The sequence below is a fragment of the Eubalaena glacialis genome, chromosome X (assembly GCF_028564815.1).
Source record: "Eubalaena glacialis isolate mEubGla1 chromosome X, mEubGla1.1.hap2.+ XY, whole genome shotgun sequence".
NCBI lineage: Eukaryota > Metazoa > Chordata > Mammalia > Artiodactyla > Balaenidae > Eubalaena > Eubalaena glacialis.
Window position 1 is genome coordinate 15,637,669 of NC_083736.1, and position 27,721 is coordinate 15,665,389.

Here is a 27,721-nt window from a genome sequence, read left to right on the forward strand (position 1 = left end):
GCGTTTTGGAAGGCAGGAGCTAGCTGAGGACTATGAATTTTCTCGGAAGAAGCAGGGTAGAGACCAGATGGACATGGAACTCTGGTACGAGCCACTCTTTACACCTATTCTCTCCCCTGCTTCTTACTATCTAGTGCAGAGACACTGGCTCCAGAGTAATTACATTCAAATCCAGCTTTACCACATAATATCTATGAGAAATAATAGCTTGGGCAAATTAACTGAAATCTGTACGTGGCACATGGTATACACTCAATAAATGTTAGCTGTTATTATCAACACCATCACCATCCCTGTCTCTATTCTCACTCTCCCTTCCCAGATTCTGAGGGTGCTCCTTGCCTTCTTCCATCAATGGATTGGATAATGGGGAAACATTGTTGTCAATGCCTAACAAGTGGAAGAAAGAAGTTTCCTCCAAAGAAGGAACTCCTATTTATCTACATTATCTACAGCTAATACCTTCACTCCTTCCTTTTATAACCAAACTTCTTGAAAGACTAGCTCATGGTCACTATTATTGTCATTTTCTCATTTTTCAACCCTCTGCAAGCACACTTCAGGCACCTCTTTTTAGGGAATCTGTGTGCTAACATCACCCATAACCTCTTAACAGCCACTGACAATGATGCTTCTTCCTGATCTTATTTGACTTCCAGCAAGCACTAAACACCTCTTTCTAAAATTCTTTCTTGGATTCCACATGGCCGCTCCCTCCTTGTTCTCCTCGTACCTCTGTCACTTTTCCTATGGTGTCCCCCAGGATTAGCTATCTTCTCCCTACCCTCATCTCAGTTTTGAGCACTTTGGTTCACACCCTTGATTTCAGCTACTGCCTACACATAATAATGATTCCCAAATTGTTCTCTTGCTCATTCAAGCATTCACGTGCCTACCTCCCCCCCCACCACATCCCCGACAGGCCTGTCTCAAGTTCCAGAGCTGTGTTTTCAATAGCTAACAGATAATCTAAATAGGCATCTCAAACTCAACATGTCCAAAAGGAGAATCATCATGCTTATCCTATATGCTCTATCTTGATGAATGCCATTACCTTTTTTTTCACCAAATTACCAGAAGTCAGAAATCTTGAAGTCATCTTTGTACTCTTCCTCCCTTCACATGTCTAACCAAGCCTACCTCCTTTAAGTATTTCCTTGTTGTGTTCTTCTTTATGCCTGTCAATGACTTGGTCCAAGACCTCATGACTTCTCACATAAGCTACAACACTAGCTTCTTAATTGGCATTCCTGGCTGCCCTTTCCAATACGTACTCTATAGTACATCAGCATGACCTTTCTAAAATACAAATTGTATGTCACTTTTCCACTTAAAGATCTTCAGTGATGCCACATTACCCATATGCTAAAATCTGAACTCCTTGGCCTGGTATCCAAGGCCCTCTACACATCTTCACAGCCTCATCTCATCTCTTCCCCATCTATCATTATAGATTCAGCCATAATCATCTGCTTCAGATCCCCAAACATTCTGACCTTTACTGCCTTTGCAGAGGCTGACCCAAGAAAAGTCTTCCCTCCCTTGTCACTAGCTAAACTACCATACATTATTTGAAATTCTGCTCAATCACCAGCTCTGTAAAACTCTAGCACTAAGCTCCGAGGCAAACCATAGGATCTTAATGGTCATATACCACACATACGGCATTTATCTCTACTGGCACAGATCTTATAGCATCTTATATTTACTTACACATCTATCTGTCTAGACACACTGTGAGCTCCTTTAGGGGAAGGAACCATCTAAGTTCCATTGTTATATCTCCAACATCTGGTCTAGGGTTCCACTGTTATATCTCCAACATCTGGTTATATCCCCAACATCTGCCACATAATGGGCATCCAATAAATGTTTGTTAAATGAATAAGTGTTTAATATTCAAGTTTTGTCTCTGATCTTATATTATTATGGAGACAATTCAGGTAGTTTATGCATTAAATAGATGACCACAGCTTGATCACAACATTACAGATTTCTTGGAAAAATACGCTTCAAATACTAATCAACCAACTTAAAAATCAACTTCTAGAATACATTCCATTCAAAAATGAAGGCAGGACTGCAAATCAAAACCACAGTGAGGTACCACTTCACACCCACTAAGATGGCTATAATTTTAAAAAAAGGAAAATAACAAGTGTTGGCAAGGATATGGAGAAATCGAAACCCTCATACACTGCTGGTGGGAATGTAAAGTTGTGCAGCTCTGTGGAAAACAGTTTGGTGGTCCATGAAAAAGTTAAATATACAATTGACATATGAACCAGCAATTCCACTGCTAGGTATATACTCAAAAGAAATGAAAACAAGGACTCAAACAAGTACATGTATGGGCATGTTCATAGCAGCACTATTAAAAGTAGCCAAAAGGTGGAAACAGCCCAAATGCCCATCAATGGATAAATGGGTAAACAAATGTGTGGTATATACATACAATGGAATACTATTCAGCCATGAAAAGGAATAACCGATACATGCTATGACATGGATGAACTTCGAAGACATTATGCTAAATGAAAGAAGCCAGACACAAAATCACATACTATATGATCCTATTTACATGAAATATCTAGAACAGGTAAATCCATAGGAACAGAATAGAGATTGGTGATAACCAGGGGCAAGGGGGAAGAGGGAGTGGGGAGCAACTGCTTGATGGGTACGGGGTTTCCTTTTAGGGTGATGAAAATGTTTTGGAACTAGACAAAGGTGGTAGTTGCACAACACTGTGAATGTACTAAGTGTTTCCGAATTTGTGCATTTTTAAATGGTTAATTTTATATTATGTGAATTTCACCTCATTTAAAAAAAACACACTGGGGGAGAAAAGGGAAGAGAAATTTGTATACTTCAAATGAGCCAGAGACTTCACATATATTATTAAAATTTGTGTTTACAATTTTGTAAAGCAAGTATTATTCTCTCGATTTTACATATAAAGAAATAGAGGCTCAGCGAGGTAAGTAACATCCAATCCAGTATCACACATCTAGTCTAGAAGTGGTAGAAATGGGATTCAAACTCAGGTCTATCTCACCCAAAAGCCCACGCTCTCTGCTTAAACCGGGTACTATTTTTAATTAGTGAGGGAAAAAATGAAAAGACATGGTCTTTTAATTAAAATATTTTCTATAAACTTAATGAACAAAATGCAGAATTAAGTGGTTGGCTTAAACATTTTTTCAGGTTCAAATCTGAGGAAGCGTACATGTAAACAACAAAGAAAAATATTTAAAGTAATACTGAAAACAAACTATCAACATGCCCTTAATAATCCAGTGTTTTAGGTGCTTCAGTTTTTTCAATTCTCTTGGCTGAATATAAACCCTTAAGGAAAAAAACTGCATCAAATATTGGAGTATCTTCTGATAGTCTTTCTTTACTCTTTAAATTTTCTTGTGGATTTTCTCTAATTCAAATATTTACAATCATAACACATTTTATATTTATCTATTAATTACTAGAATAACAGAGTAAGGCTACTTAAGTAGATGGGACCAAACCAATACAATTCTGTGTACATGGAACAGAATACAACATATGCTTTTGAAGATGTCCTCAGTTGGTCTCAATGAGTCTTGGCAATGAACATTTCTGATTTTTTAATTAAAGTTTCCTAATGCTTATATACCAAAAATATTATCAGTGATTATATCCAGATGGCAGGAATATAAGCAATTTTTAGATTTTACTCATCACTTACCTTTGTTTTCTAAATGTTCTACAATAAATACCAATTTTTGTCATTAAAAATATAAAATGCCCCAACAAAGATAAACAACCTAGCCACTTTTTGAATAAGAATAGAACCAGTCACTCTAAATATTTAGATGTCTCTAAAGAAAACAATTATTCAACATAAGCATTATAATATTCTGTTTTGATAAAAAGCCATACAACTTTTAGACTAGCATATATGTATCCACTAAAAATAACATTAGAAAAACCTACACAGGTTCACTGCATACCTATAGAGACCTTTAGAATCTACAGCTCAGTCTCCAGCAGTTTCAGAATTAAAGAGCAGATCCCCTCATTACCAAGGCAGAAATCTTTCAGAGAAGCTTACTCAGCAGAACATAATCATAAAAGCATCTCTACTGCCCAAGCAGTTGACCATCAGAGACATATGGTGCCTACCATTCATAGTAGCAGGGGCACTCTCTGTCCTGGTCAGATACCTTCCCACACCTCAATCCTGCCTCCCACAGGTCTCTGCTTATCATTCTTCCTTTTATCATTACTTAAAGACTTCTCTACCATACCACTTTACTCTATCTCTTACTTGCCCAAAACAAACATAGAAGTCCTTTTTTGACCCCCACCCCTTGTTCACTTAAAAAGGTTTATTTGCTCTACCACTAATCACTACAAGGGAAAAAAAGTTACAAAGGAAAACAAGATCTCTAATTTTTAGTGGTAGCTATCCTGGTTTTTATGGAGACAGGACCTGTCTTTTCAAATTTAACCCTTGTTGGGCCTTGCAGCCAGTTACCTATTCTGACCTGAGGGCTCTGCCCAGTTCCCTGCTCATTGACCAAGAAGAGGTGGTTTGGTTGGCGTGGTGAGAGTCCAGTAGCGTGAACAAACCCTTAGCTCCTCCCACTGTCCCTCCTGGTTCTCCTTCATGAACCATGTAGGTTTCTCTCAACACGAAGAACCACAGTTTTACAGTATTAAAAACACCTTAAACATATAATAAAAGGTAACTTTCACATAAAAAGAAATAAATCATTCACTCAGAAAAATAAAGATCTCATTTAAAAGAACTTGCTTTTGGGGTCTGATAGAGCGTCTCCATTTGGGAAGTGCTGCTATGTCTTTTCCAGTGGCCTTCAAAAATTATGTCTGGACAACTAAACCAAAACCAAATATACTGAAAGGATCTGTAGCTTCGAGTCACTCCTTCCCCCGTTTCAAAACAGGGCTTGGAGATCTAAGGTAAACAGATTAAAGAAGAGAGAAGAAATTCTTCATACACATACCTTATAAAACATACGTTAATCTGCATAGAATATTCTATCTTAAGGTGATTTAAAACTTGAAAAATGTTACTGGGAAAATTTTTCCAAACAAAATTGAAAGGATAAAGGATAGCTCTCTAACTTAAACAAATTACACAAGTCCAGTTATTTATCTCCATACCTAAGTGACAATGCCTTTTTTCCTTGGCATACATACAAAATTAAAACAAGAAAATCTAATTTAGTAGAATTTACATTATTTTTCTACCCTGTTATATAATTATTTCTCATATGTATATAGTCTAGAAAGGAAATCATAAAAATGCAAGAACAAGCTACAAATTACAATTCGAATTTAGAAAGGCTTTAAGAGTGTTGTTTTAAAAATATACTTGTTTTCTACTTTCGGATCATAGATGCTTTGTAAACCACTCCTGTCAGCTTCATTGGGGGTGCTTCCCGTGAAGACCATTTTATTTCACAATTACTACTCGTATCTGCTCAGTTCATGAGAAACCAAGATTTTGGTTAAAATGACATTATTAAAGAAGATGACAGTTTCCAAAATCTTTAATATTTTGAGAAGAAAGTTCACACAAAAAGAAGCAACTTCAGTTGTTTCAGGTCAATTCATAATTCACCTAACAAGACTAGCTTTTTTTTTTCTTTAATTTATTTTATTGAAGTATAGTTGATTTACGATGTTGTGTTAGTTTCAGGTATACAGCAAAGTGATTCAGTTATATATATATGTATTCTTTTTCATATTCTATTCCATTATGGTTTATCAAGCCTGAGCTTTTAAAAGTCACTCAATTTTTAAACCATAACGTCTTTTTTCTTATTGAATGACTTCTATAGAGTGACTTCCATTATGCTCCTAAAAAAAACATAGCAGTCACCACTATAATTTCCACAAAACACATTAAATGTATTGACACAATAATTAGTAAAATATGTTATCCACATTTCTATATCATAAAAGTCCTTTTAATAAGTCTCACGAAATACCAGTGAAAAATCATGTCGTATTCCTCAAAGCTATAGAAAAATATTTGGCAACTTTTGATTACAAACTGGAGATTTAAGTGATCAAGTTTGACTTACAATAGGGTTGTTCCTTTCTTATTTTAAACCATTTTTATCGTGGAAATAACCAAAATCTGACTTTTCCCTTGTACTGTAAAACAGTTTTTAGAAGTGACTAATCAAATAATAGTGCCAACAATTTCAGCACGTAATATTTAGAACAAAATAGAGGATTTTTTTTTAGATAACAGAAATGACTGGGATATTTAATATACAAAAGCTAACAAAGCAGACAATGAATTTCTTTAACCACACTTCCACTGCAATAGAAAGAAACTTTTGGGGTAATTCCTACCTTTAGAAATATTCCAGAGAAACAAACTGTTGCTGTATTTACCACAAGGGTGATTTAGGTTCCATTTGATAGCCTTTCTCCTCTACCAGGAATAAAACTGCCTTTCTGGAGAAAGCGAGTTAACAACAAAGCCCATGTTGCTGGAGCAAGCCTGAATTTCTAGCAAATGGGATGAAGCTATTTGCATTTGTTGGTTTGGGGGGGGGAGGGGATTAAGAGGGCTGCTAAAGTAATTCGCATATTGTCTGTGGGCTGTATAGACAGTGATCATCAGTCACCTGCTCAAACTTCCTTCACTCCTGCCTTCAGAAAAGAACCAAAGGTTACCCTGGGTCAGAGAATCTGGAAACAAATGAGAAGACATGCAAAAATCTAACTGCCAACCCATTGCGTCTGTAGACAAAGTTATTCCCGCTGGACCACACGTCCTAAAAACCAAGACACTTTAATAGTCTCAAGAGAACTTGTTAAAATATATCATAGAACAGAAACAAGAAAGAAGCTTCAGGCTCTGCTTGCAATTACTGCAGTATTTAGCTGAAAACAGAAAAAGGACATTTGTTTTTTTTCTTCAAGATACTTCTTTGCATCATAATAGCTGTCTCATTTGCACAAGCAAAACATTTGTTCCAAGCTGTACATATGAAAAAGAAAATATCAGCTGTTTAAAATTTCTTGGCTTTTGAATGAATAATTTGGGTTGATAGCATGTCTACCTATTTCTTTTATACCAAACAGGAAAAGTACTAAATATACTAAGCATATTAGTCTGTATTTTATTTTGAGCTACATTAAGGGCAAAAATCTAAACAAATACTCGAATGTTTATTCAGAAGCTTTCTGATAGGACTGATACACCTCTGATACACTGATACACCTAAAATTCTTACAGCCTTAATTTTATGTACCTCTGCTACTTTTGACCCACTATAACACAGAGAAAGGAAAAGTGCTGCTTTATGTGGTGTTTACTGAACACACACAGTCATATAAAAAGAGGGAAAAATTTGGTAAAGATATGTCCGAAAAACTATAAAATCTTAATTTTAAAATTTAGAGAGAGGTGAAGCACAAGTTATAGAAACCACATACTCCTCTGGTTACCCAAACAAAGAGCAAAAGCAACCATAATTTCTGGTTTTGTTTTTTTAAAAAATGAGAATGAGATGGGGGGGTGGGGAGCAGAGCTACTTCTTGCTTGCACATGGAAGCTTTGAAATATTTCTCAAAAGACTAACTTTGAAAAAGAATATATATATGTACAACTGAGTCACTTCGCTGTATAGCAGAAATTAACACATTATAAATCAACTGTACTTCAATAAAACTTTTTAAAAAGACTAACTTTTAAATAGTTCCAAAGGAAAATGTTACATAGGAGAAAATAAGACTACAATATAAAATGACTAATTACATTTTTTTAAAAGATCAAAAGTTTAGATTTTAAAACCCACTCCCTTAAAATTTTAATTAAAAGCTAAACCATACACATGTGTGCGCGCACACACGACGTAAAATAAACCACCATTCAAAGAAGCAGCTAACAGTGCCCAGGCTAATTATATTTAAAACCTATTTTTCACTTTAATGTTAAGAAGAAAGTTCCTACTCATACAATTTATGTCTGAATTACCAACAAAGAAAATCTAATATGCCAGTTCTATCAATTATTCATAATCAGAAATGTTTTACAAAGTTGTGAAGGAAATGTCATGTTACCATTGAGTTCCACTTGGAAATTAAAGCTGTTTCCATGAGAGGCAGGGGGTCGGGGACCCAAATAAACTGAAGGATTTTTATCAAGAAAAGAGTTAAAATGATCACTGACAGGATATGGTGCCACTAGACAGGAATGCTTGGCTACACCTTTCTGATTCTAGGTTTTCCCCTCCTCTGCATTTCCCTTTGGACCAGAGGAATTCCTCTATACCCTTGGGATCCTGCAACTTTAGACTCTAAGCATCTGGAAGCTTGCTGCCCTCTTTCTTGGTTTGTATGGTCACAAATGCTTAAAGAATTAGACTACAAGATGACACTTCACACTAGTGTGGGTCATTAATTTATAATCAATGATGCATAAATCTGAAACTACGTTAAATAAAACTAATTCATTAATGTTTCAGAAATTATATAAATTTAAAGTTTAATTTATATAGTTAACTTTAAAAGTATTTAAGTAGCTTTAAAGCCAGGCAGAATGGTTTATAATATAGCTATATTTATAAAACAAAACAAAAAACTTAGAATATCCCACAATATTAGAAAAAAATTAACATTGGGTCAAATTTTTAAAAAGAATCCTCTGCTTCTGAATTTCCCCAATTTCTCAGAAGACTAAAAACCTACATTTATTGTGTTTATAAAACAAAACAGTAACCTATTTGTTTACAAACTTTCCCAAATAAAGACAGGGAAAAGAAAAGTTTTTTAAAAAAATCATACATAGCCTTTAAAATAACAGGTGTCCCAGTTCTGATGCTAAGTTGCTGGATTCCAAGTCTTGTCCTTCATGTATTAAACATGTGGACTTTAATGAAATGACTGGCTATAAATTCCTATGACTGTATATGCCAGAGACAAAGGAAGGGCAATATGAGAAGAAACCAATAGCTAACCAATAGTTTACTGGGCATTCCTAAATTTCTATCATTTATTTAGAGAGAACTAAGATATGAGATACAAAGGGAGGGGGGAAAAATCGAAACAGAGAACAGCAAGATCAAATAAATTTTGCAAGAAAAAAATCTACAATGAACTTTGTTTTAGTTTACTTGACTCAGCCTTAAGTTGCCAAGGACACAGCAGCACACATACTTCTTTCCTCTTTCTCACCAGACACCCTGTGCAGGTCTCTAGAATAAATCTGATGAGCTGTGACAGCACCAACCAGAAGTAAAGAGCTTTGAAAGATTGCAGAGTCATTAACAAGAGCCAAGAAAGGAAAACCTAAATAAACGAGGAAAAAAAGCCACTCAGCTTGCTTTATTTTCTATTGAAGGTATGTTTATCAGTGGATTTTTATACCAATGATAGGCCTGATAAGAACTTAGCTGTTTCTGATTATAGAAGTGTTAACACCAGCAGAAAAATTGTTAGAAAAAGTTTTAAAGTAAATTAAACCTTATTACTATTCTTGAAAGGAAAACCAGTAAAGCTTAAATAAGGTTTTTAATGTAAAGTCAAATAAAGTAGCACTCATGGAAGCCTCACTACATTTCTTTAAGAAACTATACTAGTGAATTGTCTTTAGTCATTAATTATTTGAAAAGGTTTTATCTGCTGCAGTCTAAAAAAAAAAAAATTGGAAAAGCAATTAAACAAAGGTCAAAAAACAAACATTTCCAATGTGTTTAAGAAATATTCAAAACAAATGAAAACAATAGATTTTTTTTAATTCATAAAATTCAATTGATTTAATATTATTTGTGCCTTTTGAAATTATTTAACTCTAAGGCCCTTAAATTATTTAATATTCAAGTCAAAAAATTTAATATTTCTGTACATTTTCTTAAAAGACCATAAATAACATTAAAAAGCAAATGACCGAGAAAAGGTTTTTACTTTTATGACAAAGGGTTGATATGTGCAATAAATGAAGCACTCAAACAAATCAACAATGAAAGGAACACTCTAAGAAAAAAATGGGAGAAGACAATTAGGAAAATGCTAAAGGAATATTAATGGCCAAAATACATGGAAAGAAAAAGATTCAACCTCACTAGTAATCTAAGAAATGAAAATTTTTTAAATAACATTTTTAAAATTAGCAAAAATAAGAAGATAATGCCCAAAGTTGACCAGAGAAGGAAAAAAACATTTTCACCCACCACTGAGGGGGAGTGGAAGTGAGTATACCTTTCTGAATGACAATTTGTCAGCCTTAGAAACGTACCCTCTGACTCAACAAACTTATTCTATGTAGATAATTAGAGAGGTATGCAAAGATATATTCTTCATATCATCTAGTTTAATAACATAAATCTTGAAACATTCTAAATGCCAAACAAAATAGATGTTTGGTTAAATAAATTATGGTATAGCCATACGATGGAGTAAAAAACAAATAAAATTGAATTTGTAGGGATATATGTCACATGGGAATACAGTCACAAGATAGCATGAAAAAGTAGGCAAGAAAGTGGAACATGCAGGATAATCTCTCTTCAAACTGAAACTGTTAATTAAAGATACAAATGTAACATACCAATACACTCTTGTTTAAAAAAAAAGGCCACAGATAAAAGCAAAAGTCCCCATTACCACTTCCTTTACCACCCTATGCCCCTTTTCAGAAATTATCACTATTACAGATTTGATATACCGTATAGCCTTTCAGATCTTTTCTGTGTATTTATATATATATATCTACAGTTAAATATAGAAATACATACTACTTGTTTTGTCTTAACTTAATGGTATTATACTGTATGTATGGGGGGGTTGTTTTTTTTCAATTAATACATCTTGGAGAGTTTTCTTTCTTAGTAAACAGGAACACTTTCATTCTTCTAAACTGTTCTATATGATTTTAAAGAATAAATACACCATAACTTAACATTCTTCTACTGATTTGGCTGTGTGCGTGTTCTTAAGGTATATGTGTAAAACAAAAAGAAAAAAAGGCACTATGAACCCAAATATAGATAAAACTGTTTGCCATAGTTATCTCTGCATGCTTTTCTCAACTTTTTCCTTTGAACATTACTTTTCCTATTAGAGAAAAATGATTTAAAACTAATAAAAAATAATTTTAAAATATTTGGCTTTCAAGAATATATCACATTATATCTAAGAAATGATACTTATATATTATAGCTGCCACTTAATGAATGATATATTGGCTAAAGTAAATGTTTTCTCTACTCAAAAAGAGTATTTCACCTAGTGTAAGCAAGTACAGTACTAACCCTATTAATCTATCTGCAATTAATAAGCAATGCTTGAAAAACAATCAAAATGAATCATATATGCAACGTTAAGTATCAACTAACAATCTTGAACCATACTTTTCCCAGAATCCTAAGGTTCTTCTGGGGACTTCTGTGAATCTTTACAAACCAGAATGTGGCACCAGTGGGCACATCTTTGTTTCTACTCTACTGTTTCCAAATTCTACCTTGGCATGGGCTGATTTATTTGTATTCAAAAAGTAGTCATAAATGATACTACAAAGCTAAGGTAACCAAAACAGCAATGGTAGGGCACAAAAACAGACACACATCAATGGAACAGAATAGAGAGCCCAGAAATAAACCTACACACCTACGGTCAATTAATCTATGACAAAGGAGGCAAGAACATACAATGGAGAAAAGTCTCTTCAACAAGTGGTGTTGGGAAAGCTGGACATCTACATGTAAATCAATGAAATTAGAACACTCCCTCAAACCATATACAAAAATAAACTCAGAATGGTTTAAAGACCTAAATATAAGACATGACACCACAAAACTCCTAGAACAGAACATGGGCAAACATTCTCTGACATTAATTGTAGAAATATTTTCTCAGATCAGTCTCCCAAAGCAAAAGAAATAAAAGAAAAATAAACAAATGGGACCTAATCAAACTTAAAAGCTTTTGCACAGCAAATGTAACCATCAACAAAACAAAAAGACAACCTACAAAATGGGAGAAAATATTTGCAAATGATGCCACCGACAAGGGGTTAAGATCCAAAACAAACAAAGAACTCATACACTGAACATCAAAAAAACAAACAACCCAATCAAAAAATGGGCGGAAGCCTTAAATAGACATTTCTCCAAAGAAGACATACAGGTGGCCAACAGGCATACGAAAAGATGCTGAACACTGCTAATTATTAATGAAATGGAAGTCAAAACCACAATGAGGTATTGTCTCACACCAGTCAGAATGGCTATCACCAAAAAGTCTATAGGGACTTCCCTGGTGGCGCAGTTGGTTAAGAATCCGCCTGCCAATGCAGGGGACACGGGTTCGATCCCTGGTCTGGGAGGCTCCCACGTCCAGGAGGCTCCCACACGCTGTGGAGCAACTAAACCCATGCGCCACAACTACTGAGCCTGTGCTCTAGAGCCCGTGAGCCACAACTACTGAGCCCACGTGCCACAACTACTGAAGCCCACGCACCGCAATGAAGAGTAGTCCCCCGCGTGCTGCAACTAGAGAAAGCCCGCGAGCAGCAACGAAGACCCAACACAGCCAAAACTTAATTAAGTAATTAATTAATTTTAAAATCTATAAAAAAAAAGTCTACAAATAATAAATGCTGGAGAGGGTGTGGAGAAAAGGGAACCCTCCTACACTGTTGGTGGGAATGTAGATTAGTGCAGCCACTATGGAAAATAGTATGGAGGTTCCTTTCAAAACTAAAAACAGAGCTACCATATGATCCAGCAATCCCACTCCTGGGCATATATCCGGGAAAGATGAAAACTCTAATTCGAAAAGATACCCGCACCCCAATGTTCACAGCAGCACTATTTACAATAGCCAAGACATGGAAACAATCCAAGTGCCCATCAACAGACAACTGGCTTAAGAAGATGTGGCATATGTATATATGTGGAATATTACTCAGCCATTAAAAAGAATGAAATACTGCCATTTGCAGCAACATGGATGGACCTAGAGATTATCATACTAAGTAAGTCAGACAGAGAAAGACAAATATTGTATGCTATCCCTTATATGTGGAATCTAAAAAAATAATACAAATGCATCTATATACAAAACAGAAACAGACTCACAGACATAGAAAACTCATGGTTACTAAAGGGGAAAAGGGGGGAGGGAGTATAGGATTAAAAGATACAAACTATTATACATAAAACAGATAAGCAACAAAGATTTATTGTATAGCACATGGAACTATATTCAATATCTTTTAATAACCTATAATGGAAAACAATCTGAAAAAATATATATATATAACTGAATCACTTTGCTGTACACCCAAAACTAACACAGTATTGTATATCAACTGTACTTCAATTTTTTAAAAGTACAAAAACAAAATGAAAAAAAAGTAGTCAAAAAAAATGCTTCACAATGTCAAATTACTTGTGGCATTTGAAATCCTTAATAATGATAAAAGTTAAATTATAATATCCAACATTTAAAAATTTTCACAATGAAAGTAAACAACTTATCATTTGTATCTGTGTGGTTTTGCCAAGATTCAACAAAACCCACACCTAGAATTATCAGAGTGAAAATGCAAAACATCAAAGATGACATGAAAATATTAAAGTAGCTAGAGAAAAAAATGACATTACTGTCAGAGGAAAAATAGAATGACAGCTGAACTGTCAACAGCAATGAAAATCAAAAGGCAAAATAATGATACCTTCAATGTGCTGAAAGAAAACAGCTGTCAACTTAGAATTCTACACCCAGAAAAAATGTCTTTCAAGGAAGGAGGTGAAATAATGACATATTCAGATGAACATAAACTGAGAAAGCATGCCACTAGCAGACCTTCACTAAAGGAAAGTCTCAAGGATCTACCTCAGGCAGAAGAAAATTAATCCCAGATGAAAGGGATTAAGGAGGATTCCTACTAAGGAGGAATAAAGAGCAAAGAACATGTTGAATATGTTGGTGAATCTCAACAAATATTGATTACTTAAACAATAATAGTAATAGTTTATAAGATTACAAAAATATATAATTAAAATATACAACAGTAATAACATGAATTTGAAGGGAGTAAATAGGTAGAGTATTCTAAGTTCCTTTTATTGTCTTAGTGCAGAAGAAAGATATTCATTTCAGACTTCCTTGAAGAAAGCATGTTAAAATTCCTAGAGTATTAAAAGAACGGAAAATATAGTGTATAACTTCCAAACAAGAGGGGAACAAATGGAATAAGAAAAAATAATCCAAAAAAGGGTAAGAAAGGAAAACAAAACATAGAAAAGGCAAGATAAATAAAAAGCACAAAATAAGATGGCATACTGAAAACCCGATATATCTGTGATTACAATAAATATAAATAGATTAAAAGCTCCAGTCAGACTGGTTGACTGGCAAAAAAATAAAAATCCGACTATTTACAAGAAATACATCTCTTTAGATTAGGATAGATAAAGGCTGAACATTAGAAAGAGAAAGAGAGAGAATAAGAACACCAACCAAATAAAAGTTGGTATAACAACAACAACAACAAAAAGCTGGTATAGCTACATTAAGACAAGATAAAAGCAGACTTTAAGCTAAAAAAACAAAACAAACAAAAAACATAAAGAGGATTACTACAGAAGGTTCAATGGACCAGAAAGTTATGAGAGAAAGTTATGAGAGAATTCAAATTTGTACACACCTGATAATGGAGCCAGAAAACAGAGCATAATGTAAACACTAGAAGAACTACAAGGAAAAACAGACCCATAATCATAATGGAACCTGTAGGGGAAAAACAATTCAAATAAAAGCAAACTTCTCATCAGAAACCATGGAAGCCAGAAGGAAGCTGCACAACATTTTTCAAGTGCTGAAAGAAAACAACTGCCAACCTGCAATTCTATATCCAGCAACCACCTTTCAAGAATGAAGGGGAAATAAAGACATTCTCAGATGAAGGAAAACTAAAAATTTGTTGCCAGCCAACATACCCTAAAAGAATGACTAAAAGAAGTTCTCTAAACAGGAAAAAAAAAAATGATAAAAGAAGGAATCTTTGAAAATCAGGAAAGAAGAACGAACAACTGAAAGGGCAAAACTGTTCATAAATACAATAGATTTTCCTTCTCTTCTTGAGTTTTCTAAATTATGTTTTATGATTGAAGCCAAAATTATCACACTGTATAATGCCACTCTCAATGAATATAGAGGAAATATTTAAGACAACTATAAATGGTAGAGGGTAAAGGAACATAAATTGAGGTAAAGGTTCTAAATTTCACATTAACTGGTGAACTGTCTAGTGGGGTAAAGGACAGAGGGGGCATATTTCAGAAAGTATTGAAGTCACATTTTTAAAAACACTTTGCATCTCCTATTTACTCCTCAACTTTCTAAATCTGGTTTTTCAAAGAAGTCTAGCAACCACGCTTTTACTTATTTAAGACCACTAATGAGCTCTCTCTCTTGAGTTTTATGCTGCATTTGATAGTGTTGAATACTTATTTGCTTAAAATCTGTCCTCTCCTGTTGTTGGGGGAATCAACCTAGTGCTTTTCCTACATTTATATACTTTTTCTCAGTGTCCTAAATTGAATTCTATCATCTACCCATCTCTTATTCTTGTGTTTCTCAAAGTCTGGGCTTCCAACCATGTACAATGGAAACACCTGAGCCCCACTCCAGACCTACCGATTCAGAAGCCCTAGACGTGAGCATCAGGATATCAGCCTTTTAACAAGCTCTCCCAGGTGATTCCAGTGTGAGAATTATTGTTTTAAATGTTGACCCACAAGGTTCTGTGGTTGATCCTCATCTACCTCCACCCGTTACACATGTATAAATAAAATCACACGCAAAACTTCCACCACTCACTGCTATCAACAGGATGTGTAAGCTGCCCACCTCCACACCAACTCCCCCGCCAGCACCTATAATCCCACCTGACACAAAGCGTATTTATTTGAATGAACGTGATGATTCTCAAACCTGCTTTGTCAACCAAGACCTAACTCTTTTAGGCTTCATACCTGCATGTACATCCATCCAATGGACATGTCTACCTAGATGTCCTAAATTACCCTGAATCAGTTAGGATTAAATTCAGCTAACAGTAACAGAAAAGCCTAAAACAGTGGTTTATATAACACAGAAATTTATTTCTCTCAAATAATAGTCTGGAATAGGCTAGTATGAAAATTCTGCTCCACAAAGTTCTCAGGGACTCTGGCTCCTTTCTGCTTTCTACTTCGAAATGCCTAGAATACGGTCCCCATTTCATAATCCAAGATAGAGCTCCATCCAAAACAACCACATTCCTAGCAGCAGGACAGAAGCAAGAAGGAAGAGAGAATGGTACATTCACTTCTCTGTAACACACTACCTGTACTTTTATCCCACTGACAAGGACTTAAGTCTCAGAGCCATAACTAACTGCTAAAAAGGCTGGAAATCTAGTCTTTATGTTAGGCAGCCAAACTGCGTTATTAAGGAAAAAAATAGGGAGACCAGATACTGAAGGACAACATCATTCTGGGCTACACATTCCAAAGTTACCATGTCCCAAACTGAACTCACCAGTTTTCAGAACACACTGTGCAATTTCACACCTTTGTGATGTGTCCACCCTACCTTTATCTCCATTCTGCCTGGCAAACTCCTTCTCCTCTCTTAATACTCACATCGTGTGTCTTTTTGTGAAGCTTTCCTTTACCCAACCACCTTTCCGCCAGCCTAAACAGACCGGATGTCTTTCGGGCACCTTCATATCTAGCATACATCTCTAGTTTTACACTGCTAATTCTGTATTGTATTTTTTTTTAAAGTCTATCCCTCCATTCATCCCTCTCCCACTAGAAGGTAAACTTCTTGAGGGCAGAGACTATGCCTTATTTTATTTATTTATTTATTGGCTGCACCACAGGGCTTGTGGGATCTTAGTTCCCTGACCAGGGATTGAACCCGTGCCCCCTGCTGTGGAAACATGGAGTCCTAACCACTGGACCGCGAGGGAATTCCCATGCCTTATTTTAGTATCATATGCACATAAATCTGTATCACACTAAATTTTACAAAAATCAACCATTAACATCTCTTTCCTAAAATTATGGCAGCAGGGAACCAAAGAGGTACCTAACAAAAAGATCATCGTGGTAGGTAGTATTGTAGTATAATGGGATGTGTTAAAGTTCCAAATTACAGAAGATTCTAATAGCAGTTACAAGAATAATACGGCTATGTGCTCATACCTAGCCACTGCCCTCCTCCACCACACTACCTACTCATTTGCTACACCCACCTTTTTTTTTCTGGTATAAATAAATAAATTTAGTGGGGTAAATTTTAAGTATGTTTACATTTGATTCCACTTATAAGTTTACATTTAACTTAGGCCAAATGATTGGGTTCTGTGCTTAGACTCCACTTAAATCTCAGCAGTTATTCCATCACAGAAGACCAGGTTAGGCATGTCTACGTCCTTGGAAAAGTCAACCAAGGAGCTTCAATATTTTGATGACTTTTCTTTGAAAGAAAATATCTAGACTAGATGACACTATATTCAACTTGGGAAGCGCATCATTACAACTGATAAACACATGACGGAAATAACATACTAATCTATGATGGCTTCCACAGTCAAAAATTTTTACGGACATGTAGATTTTACTTAACACTATCAAAGTATCAATTTAACTTGAAAAAACAACCAAAATCATGTAAAACATGTATATAACACTTGTTATGCCCAACCTTTAAAAAACTATCCTCAAGATACAAACAATGGAATGCCATGTGTAATTTTAAATAGAATATCAACTATAAAGGTACCTGAGCACCCCAAAATGTTTCTAGCAGCAAGGCTTCAATAGTCTAAGTGTGACTTGTAGCTTTGTCCATATTCCCCAGTGTGGACTGTCAATTCAGACCATGATGTTGTGTTGGCCCTCAAAAATTCTAATTGTAAACTTTTACCTCCAGTTCTCTAACCTGGACAGTACCCTTGCTGTTCTGCCTGCTGCTCCTCAGTTGGACATGAAATCCTACCCTCAATGCCAAGAGCAGTTAGATCTAACTTCAATAAAATAAAAGAACATGTATTAATTAGTTATTATCTTACCATGAGTTCCTGGTGGTTGTAATACATCTCCTGTCAGGCGACACCACCCAACTGGGAAAATATCTCGACAATCATACTTGCACCAATAATCAAAAGCTCCACTCCAGCCATCGAATGTGATATAAACTTCATCTCCTTTAACATTTCCAATAGTTGCAGGGCAGATCAGATAAGGGTTCTTTTTGTCTATAGCTTCAAGTTTCATTCCCACTTTAAAATTATTTAGAGGTGGCTTTGGTGGTTCCTACCAAAACATTAAAAAAAAGTTTTCATTGTTAAAATGTATTAAGAAGCATTTGCTCAATTGTATTCTTACAACCTTTAGCAACCAAAAATTAAGCTTCATGTTTATCAATTAAATACAGGAAGAAACAGTTCTCACAGATTCCTCTGAAACTCTGCTCTACAATATCTCACTTACTCTGGAGCAGAGCCAAGAACCTAGAAGAAAACAAAACCAGCCTGATAGTAATTCATTCATTCATTCACTCAAGAAGTATGTATTATATACTATGTACCAGGAATTTAGCATTCATAAGTGAACAAAAATATCAAGATCCCTGTTCCGGTGGAGCTTATATTCTAGTAGTGGTGGTAGCAGGGGTAGGGGAGCCAGATAGGATGAAGGGGAGGAAGCAATAACAAGAAATTTTAAAAGAGAGAGTCAAACCTAAAAATATATAAATTATAGGGTATTTTGAAAGATAGTAAGTCCAAAGAGAAGGAACAGCAGCAGATAATATCTAAAAAAAAAACTCAAAGTATAAAATGCAGATACAAGAACATGAAAGTCACACAAGTCTGGAGTCATTTATGATATGCAATCCAGAAACAAATATTTAGAAGTATCCCTTAAGGACTTCCCTGGTGGTCCAGTGGTTAAGAATCCACCTTCCAATGCAAGGGACGCGGGTTCGATCCCTGGTCAGGGCACTAAGACCCCACATGCCGCGGGGCTTGCCCTGCTCTATAGCCCACGTGCCACAATTAGAGACAAGCCCACGCATCACAAGGAAGAGCCCGCATGCCGCAATGAAAGATCCCACGTGCCACAACTAAGACCTGCCGCAGCCAAATAATAAATGTTTAAATAAAAATAAAAGTATTCCTTAGTTACAGAAAGTTAAAGCATGCAAATGCTAACAGGATTCTTAGAAAGACCAAGTGCTATGTTAAAAGCAACATCTTTTTTTTTTTTTTCAATTTGCTTTTTATCCTAGTAAATGGCACCATCAGCAATCCAATCACCCAAGCCAGAAACCTGGAAATGGTCCTAGACCTGTGGTTCTCAGCCTGACTGAACATTAGAATCACCTGGAGCCACACTGCCAGCACTATTGATTAAATCAGTCTAGGTGGGGCTCACGGCATGTTTTAATTGCCCAGATCCAAGGATGAGAACCACTACCCTAGATGCATCCTTTCCCCCTAACACAATCAAAGACCACAACCTGCCAATTCTACCCCCTAGATCTTTAGAATAACGATATTGAAAGTTAAACCTTCAGGGGACTTCCCTGGTGGTGCAGTGGTTAAGAATCCGCCTGCCAATGCAGGGGACATGGGTTCGACCCCTGGTCCGGGAAGATCCCACATGCCACGGAGCAACTAAGCCCACGCGCCACAACTACTGAAGCCCGCGCTCTAGAGCCCGAGAGCCACAACAAGAGAAGCCACCGCAGTGAGAAGCCTGTGCACCGCAACAAAGAGTAGCCCCTGCTCACCGCAACTAGAGAAAGCTTACGCCCAGCAACGAAGACCCAACGCAGCTATAAATAAATAAATAAATAAATAAGTAAGTAAGTTAATCTTAAGGAGTACTTATTATATATATATTAAAAAAAGGTAACCTTCAATTGTTTAGTATATGCCAGGCACAGTTTAAATATTTTCCATATATTCATTTAATTCTCACAACAATCCTATGAAGTCAGTGCAATTATTATACCTATTTTACAGATGATAAAACTGATGCACAGTGGCCTAAGACTATACCATAAGTATCAGAGCTAGATTTTAAACTTAAATAGCCAACTTTGTGGAACACCCTACACCCCATCATCTGCTGGGCCAACTCCAACTCATCCACACTTCAAAGCCCAATTCTCCTGGTCTCTTTAAGGCTTCCCTGACCAATGCCTGCCCACTCCAAGGCCCACCAAAGAGGTGCTCTTGCCTTCAACTGTGAAACTATTGTTAAAATGTGTTCACTCCTCTGAGACTTCCCCGGCGGTCCAGTGGTTAAGACTCTGCCTTCCAATGCAGGAGGCGTGGGTTCAATCCCTGGTTGGAGAGCTAAGATACCACATGCCGTGGGGTGCGGCCAAAAAGTTAAAAAAAAAATGTGTTCACTCCTCTATGAGACAAAGGGATTCTTAAAACCAAGTACCACATCTTTTACATATTGTTATTTCCAGCACAGTACCCAACTTAAAGCATTTTTTAAATGAATGAACCAAGGAATCACCTGGAGAACAGTAAATGCGCTCTCAACTAACTCTTTCACCAAGATATAATTTTAAAAACCTATCTGGTAGGGGCTTCCCTGGTGGCGCAGTGGTTGAGAATCTGCCTGCCAATGCAGGGGACACGGGTTTGAGCCCTGGTCTGGGAAGATCCCACATGCCGCGGAGCAGCTAGGCCCGTGAGCCACAACTACTGAGCCTGCGCATCTGGAGCCTGTGCTCCGCAACAGGAGAGGCCGCGATAATGAGAGGCCCGCGCACCGCGAAGAAGAGTGGCCCCCACTTGCCACAACTAGAGAAAGCCCTCACACAGAAACGAAGACCCAACACAGCCATAAATAATAAAAAAAAAAAAAAAAAAAAAACCTATCTGGTAGATTGGTTCCTTTTAAAAATGCCTCCTTCACTGTAAAGCAATTATACTCCAATAAAGACGTTTTAAAAAAAAAAAGCCTCCTTTAAACCCATCTCAACAGTGCTTTCTCTGTTTCCTTTAGCCTTGCAATCTGAAAATTCCTTAATTCTTAGCCTTCAAAGTCCTTTTAATTACATATTCTTAATATGATTCTTAAAAACCACCCTGAAAGTCAGCAGGGCAAAAGTTAGATTGATCAAGGATCAAAGTATTTGATAAATAGCTGGTAAGTAAGAAGCAGAGTCACATACTGACACTTCATGAAAGGGCCAAAGGTCCGTTATCACTTATTACATATGGAAAGAAGCAGGGGGAAGATTTTACAAAGTATAACCATGGAGGTTGATATATTTGTGCTAGACATTCACAGAACGCAAAAAACATTCAAGACACATATAAGGATCACAGGGCCTTACACTGTCATTTAACAGAGTAAGAGTAAGACTTTCCATAGCAAAGTAAACTAAGATCAAATGGCAATATACATTTTCTGCTACAGAACAGATTTAAGACAGTCATGACAAGAGAAACAGAACTAATTTTAAGATTCAAATGTATAACCTAAAAAGAAACCCCAATATGACAGTATGTTATCAATGTCACTGTTGGCTGGCAAGTAACAAAAACCGGAAAATGATTACAGACAAGATGCAATTTATTCTCTAAAGATTTTCATACTGTTTATTAATTCTTCTAAATTTCATGAATACTCTATCAAATTTTCTTACATAAGTACAGCCATACAGGTAAATATTTTTTTTTAAACATCTTTATTGGAGTATAATTGCTTTACAATGGTGTGTTAGTTTCTGCTTTATAACAAAGTGAATCAGTTATACATATACATATGTTCCCATATCTCTTCCCTCTTGCATCTCCCTCCCTCCCACCCTCCCTATCCCACCCCTCTAGGTGGTCACAAAGCACCGAGCTGATCTCCCTGTGCTATGCGGCTGCTTCCCACTAGCTATCTATTTTACATTTGGTAGTGTATATATGTCCATGACACTCTCTCACCCTGTCACATCTTACCCCTCCCCCTCCCCATATCCTCAAGTCCATCTCTAGTAGGTCTGTGTCTTTATTCCCGTCTTGCCACTAGGTTCTTCATGACCTTTTTTTTTTTCTTAGATTCCATATATATGTGTTAGCATACTGTATTTGTTTTTCTCTTTCTGACTTCACTCTGTATGACAGACTCTAACTCCATCCACCTCACTACAAATACCTCCATTTCATTTCTTTTTATGGCTGAGTAATATTCCATTGTATATATGTGCCACATCTTCTTTATCCATTCATCCGATGATGGACACTTAGGTTGCTTCCATGTCCTGGCTATTGTAAATAGAGCTGCAATGAACATTTTGGTACATGACTCTTTTTGAACTATGGTTTTCTCAGGGTATATGCCCAGTAGTGGGATTGCTGGGTCATATGGTAGTTCTATTGTTAGTTTTTTAAGGAACCTCCATACTGTTCTCCATAGTGGCTGTATCAATTTACATTCCCACCAACAGTGCAAGAGTGTTCCCTTTTCTCCACACCCTCTCCAGCATTGTTTCTAGATTTTTCGATGATGGCCATTCTGACCGGTGTGAGATGATATCTCATTCATACAGGTAAATATTAATAAAGCTCTAGAAGAAAACAAATTTTTATTTAAAAAAAAAATCAAAGGAACTACTGTTTTAATAACACAGTAAATGAAAGGGCTTTATCTCAAAACAACCTCCTTCCAGATTTCGATAACTGGCAAAATGGTTCCCTCTGCTGTCCACAAAAGGTAATGATACAAAGTTGCTTTAAAATGTGTTGTTTTTTTAAAATAAATTTATTTATTTATTTATTTATTTTTAGCTGCATTGGGTCTTCGTTGCTGTGCGCGGTCTTTCTCTAGTTGCGGCGGGCAGAGGCTACTGTTCGTTGTGGCGCGCAGGCTTCTCATTCCGGTGGCTTCTCTTGTTGCAGAGCACGGGCTCTAGGCACGCGGGCTCAGTAGTTGTGGCTCACGGGCTTAGCTGCTCAGCGGCATGTGGGATCTTCCCGGACCAGGGCTCGAGCCCTAAAATGTTTTTAAAGAATATAGTTTGTGGGCTTCCCTGGTGGCGCAGTGGTTAAGAATCCGCCTGCCAATGCAGGGGACACAGGTTCGAGCCCTGGTCCGGGAAGATCCCACATGCCGCGGAGCAACCAAGCCGGTGAGCCACAGCTACTGAGCCTGCGCTCTAGAGCCCACGCGCCTAGAGCCCGTGCTCTGCAACGAGAAGCCACCGCAGTGAGAAGCCTGCGCACCACAACAAAGAGTAGCCCCCACTCGCCGCAACTAAAGAAAGCCCACGCGCAGCAACAAAGACCCAATGCAGCCAAAAAAATTAATTAATTAATTTAAAAATATATAGTTTGTCATCATCCATTCTTGAATGACTTCCTAAACACAAAGATATAATTTGCAAAAGCAATAGCTAAAATAAACAAGGGATCATTCTCTTTTCTTTTACTGTAAGAAAATGATTCTGTTCTAGAAGGTGGCTAGCAAAGAATGGCCTTTTAACCTCCCTCCTTGCTTACCTACAATATGGTTCTCCTTACAGGCTACTTTTTCACATATCCCACTGACTGAAGCCAGTCTCAGCATTACCTACATTACCCTTCTGCCTGGAATATTTTTACCCTTGTAGTCTCAAGGTTCATTCTCTCCCTTTCTCCACATCTTCACTCAAATGGCAACTTCTCAGCAAGACCTTCCTGGCCAACCTATCTAAAATGTCACCCTCCCTTCTCCTTAGCATATACAACTATCAAACATAATACACATGTATTTATTATGGTTTACTACAAATTTACCAAGCTAGAAGGTAAGCTCCATAAAGCCTGGAGTTTTTTATAGCTTTGTTTACAGCTATATTCCTAGAGTCTACCTCTGATCACAAACTCCTATCCTTAATTTCTACTTCCTTACTTTTAATCAATTACTTCTTTGACCTCATCAAGAATTGTAGTCCTTTAACCTTCATTTATTCATTTACAAATATTTACTGAGTGCCTACTAAATGCCAGACACTACTGAAGGTTCTTGATATATATTGGCTAGCAAAATAAAAATCCCACCCTTGCAGTGCTCACATGCTAGTAAAGAGAAAGATGAGGAACATAATAAGTAAAATATATTCTATGTTATAAATGGTAAGTGCTTTGCAAAAACAGAGAGAGAGAGAGAGAAGAGCAGAGTAAAGGGAGATCCAGAGAGCAATGTAGGGGAGGGGTTGTGCAACTGTAAACAGGGTAATCAGGACAAGCCTCATCTGGAAGGTGACATGTGAACAGAAGCCTGAAGGAGGTGATTATTAACCATGCAGTTATCTAGAGGAAGAGTGTTCTAGGCAGAGCCAACAGCCAGGGCCAAGGCCCTAAAACAGGAGATGTGTCTGAAATATTCGAAGAACAAGGAAGCAGAGTGTGGCTAAAATGCAGTATGCAAGTGGGAGGGCAGTAGGAAACGAGGTCAGAGAGATAGTGAGGGGTCGTATCATGTAGAGCTGTGGAGGCCACTGTAAGAACTCTGGCTTTTACTCTGAGTAAAACAGGGAGCCCCCTGGGTGGTTTTGAGCAGAGGAGTGATATAATCTCACTTATGTTTTAAATGGAATACTCTGGTTGCTGTGTTGACTACAGACTGTAAGGTTATAAATAAAGAGATCTATGAAGAGGTTACCACAGTAATCCAGGTGAGAGATAAAGGCAGCTTGTTCCAGCCTGATAGCAACGGAGATGGCAAGAAGTGGTTGGATTTCAAATATATTTTGAAGGTAGAGCAAATAGGGTTTCCATATGGACTGGATGTAGTGTGTGACAGAAATAATCACCAAGGTTTTTGGCAGAAGCAAATGGAAGGATAGTTGCTATGGTAAAGGCTGCAGGTGGAGCAGTTTGACATGTCTATTAGACATCGAAGTAGGGATACTGAGTAGGTAGGCTAGATATACAAGTCTGAGTTGGGAGCAAAAGGCCTGGAGCGGAAATATAAATTTGAAAGTCATCTGCATATAAACTGTATTTAAAGCCAGGAATTAGATGAGATCACCAAGGAATTAATACAGATCAGAGTTTCTCGAACATGACACTACTGTCATTTGGGACCAGAACATTCTGTTGTAGGGGCTGTTCTGTGCAGTGTAGGATGTTTAGTAGCATCCCTGATCTTTACTCACTAGGTTTAAGTAGCACCCACATACACACACAGTTGTGATAACCCAAAACGTCCCCTGTTGAGAACCACTGTATAAAGAAGAGAAGAGGGGACTTCCCTGGTGGTGTCCAGACTCCGCACTCCCAATGTGGGGGGCCCAGGTTCAATCCCTGGTCAGGGAGCTAGATCCCACATGCATGCCGCAACTAAGAGTCCGCATGCCGTAACGAAGATCCTGCACGCGGCAACAAAGGTCCCACGTGCTGCAGCTAGGACCCGGCACAGCCAAATAAATAAATAAATAAATATTTTTTAAAAAAAAAAGAAGAGAAGAGGACCGAACACTCTAACATTCTATCACACCCATTCACGTCCAGGTTACAGAGCATCATATCACCACTTTCTTCTCAGCACCCCAAACCAACTTATCCCCTTGCCCTTGTTCTGTTACCTCCAAACCTTAGTTCAATATCACCATCCACTTTATCTATTTATACTCAGTTGCCAAGCACTGCTGGAGAAAAGTCCCACATGCTTATTACATGTAGTGCTACACATATTTAGTCTTCACCCTCAGGTGAACCCTCCAAAATACTGTCATATGTCCCTAGGTCGATCCCTCTCCCATCCCACATGGCAGCTATTCCAAACCTTTATCATTTGCCTTAAGACCAATAATGTTTCCTCATTATACATTCATTACTTTATTTGTCAACTGACTTTCTCCCCAACCACAGAGTAAGCTCTCTGCCTTGGTGTTGGAATATAGTAGACTTTCAATCTATGTATGAATCCTTCCCTCCAGCCTTTGTCAGTTTCCTATTTCAGAGTAAATCGAGGCCATCAGGAATGAACTCTATCAATATTCTGCCCCCACAATTACAAATTTAACTCTATCTGAGGACACTTTTCAGCTGGTCTTCAGTTCTTGCTAATGTAACTGATGAACTTCCTATCTACCAAATAGTCAAGAATCAGCTTTCCTTTTAACTGACCTCTACTAAGTACCTGATATGGGTACTTATACATCATAAAGGTGAGTGGGTATTTCTCAAGGTTCTAAACTTGACACTCTTCTCTTCTCCTTCTATATATTCTCTTTGGACTAGCTCATTCATGCTCAAGGCTTCCATCCCTACCATTTAAGCTAAAAACTCCCAAATCCACGTACCCAAGCCAAACCTTATTGCTAAGTTCTAAATACTTTATGTCTAATGTCTGGTGGTAGTCATTCCTCCTCAAACTTCCCAGAGGCACTTCAGCATGTCGAAAACTAAACCTATCTTCTCCCTCTCTATGTATTCATCTTCCTGTACTCCCCCATCCTTTCTTTATTCATCGAACAAACAAGTACGTACCAGGATCTATGATAGGCACTGCAAATACAAAGCCATGTTAACTTTTCAAAAGGAACTCACAGTCTAGGAACCAAGAGACAGGGAAAATAATAATATAATCCAATAACCACAAAGACTGACATATGGGGGACTTCCCTGGTGGCGCAGTGGTTAAGAATCCGCCTGCCAATGCAGGGGACACAGGTTCGAGCCCTGGTCCGGGAAGACTCCACATGCCGCGGAGCAACTAAGCCCATGTGCCACAACTACTGAGCCTGCGCTCTAGAGCCCGTGAGCCACAACTACTGAAGCCCGCGCGCCTAGAGCCCATGCTCCGCAACAAGAGAAGCCACCGCCATGAGAAGCCCGCAGACCGCAATGAAGAGTAGCCTCCGCTCGACGCAACTAGAGAAAGGCCCGCGTGCAGCAATGAAGACCCAACGCAGCCAAAAATAAATAAATAAATAAATAAATTTTAAAAAAAGACTGACATATGCACAAGGTGCTACAGAAGTATAAGAATACAGAGGCAAAAATAGGGAAGGTATCCTGGAGGATTTAATGCCTGAAATGAATCTTAAAATAAAAATAGGGATTAACCAGAGATAACCAGCCTAAAAAAAGGAATATGGTATGGACAGGCTATTATAAGCAATTTAGAACATAAAATCCAAAGCAAGAAGTGGCAACTGTAAACCAGATCACAGAGCACCTTAAAGGCCATATTAACAAACTTATACTTCATCCTGAATGCAAATGGGAACTTCAAAGGCGTTTTAAGTATGGAATGATGTGATATGGCTTCTGTATCAGATATTTCTAGCAGTTGTGTTTAAGGGTGACAATTATAGGCAGTTATAAGGCTAGTTGAACAGTCTAGGCAAGAGGAAAGCCTGCACAAGGGGCAGTGGTATTAAAGTTAGAAAGAAGAGACACAACAAAGAAATAATTAGCAAGCTAAGTAGGTGGGCCTTCCTAATTAATTGGCTATCCAGAGGCCAGGGTGAAGGAGGAGTGAGGATTTAAGATGGCTCCTGGCCAAGTTCCAAGCTTGGCTGAAAAGAGCACCCCACAAATCAGTAAGAGTAAGAAAAGAAATCCAGTAGAAAAAAGGCAAAGGCTATAATCAGGCGATTCACAGAAAAATAAAAGGCCATTAAACACATTTTAAAAGTTCAATTTCACTGGTAATCGCTTCAATGCAAATTACAATGGGATACC

At 37.3% G+C, this 27,721-nt stretch overlaps 1 protein-coding gene across 3 annotated transcripts in view; it reads right to left on the reverse strand.

The window, feature by feature from the left end:
* Window positions 1–27,721, reverse strand: part of SCML2 (Scm polycomb group protein like 2) — a 75,787-nt gene that overhangs the window by 22,806 nt on the left and 25,260 nt on the right. For all 3 annotated transcript variants that reach the window (XM_061178054.1, XM_061178053.1, XM_061178055.1), the window contains exon 7: window positions 18,095–18,338. In XM_061178054.1, coding sequence (XP_061034037.1) covers window positions 18,095–18,338 — 244 coding nt within the window. The remainder of the gene's footprint in view (window positions 1–18,094; window positions 18,339–27,721) is intronic.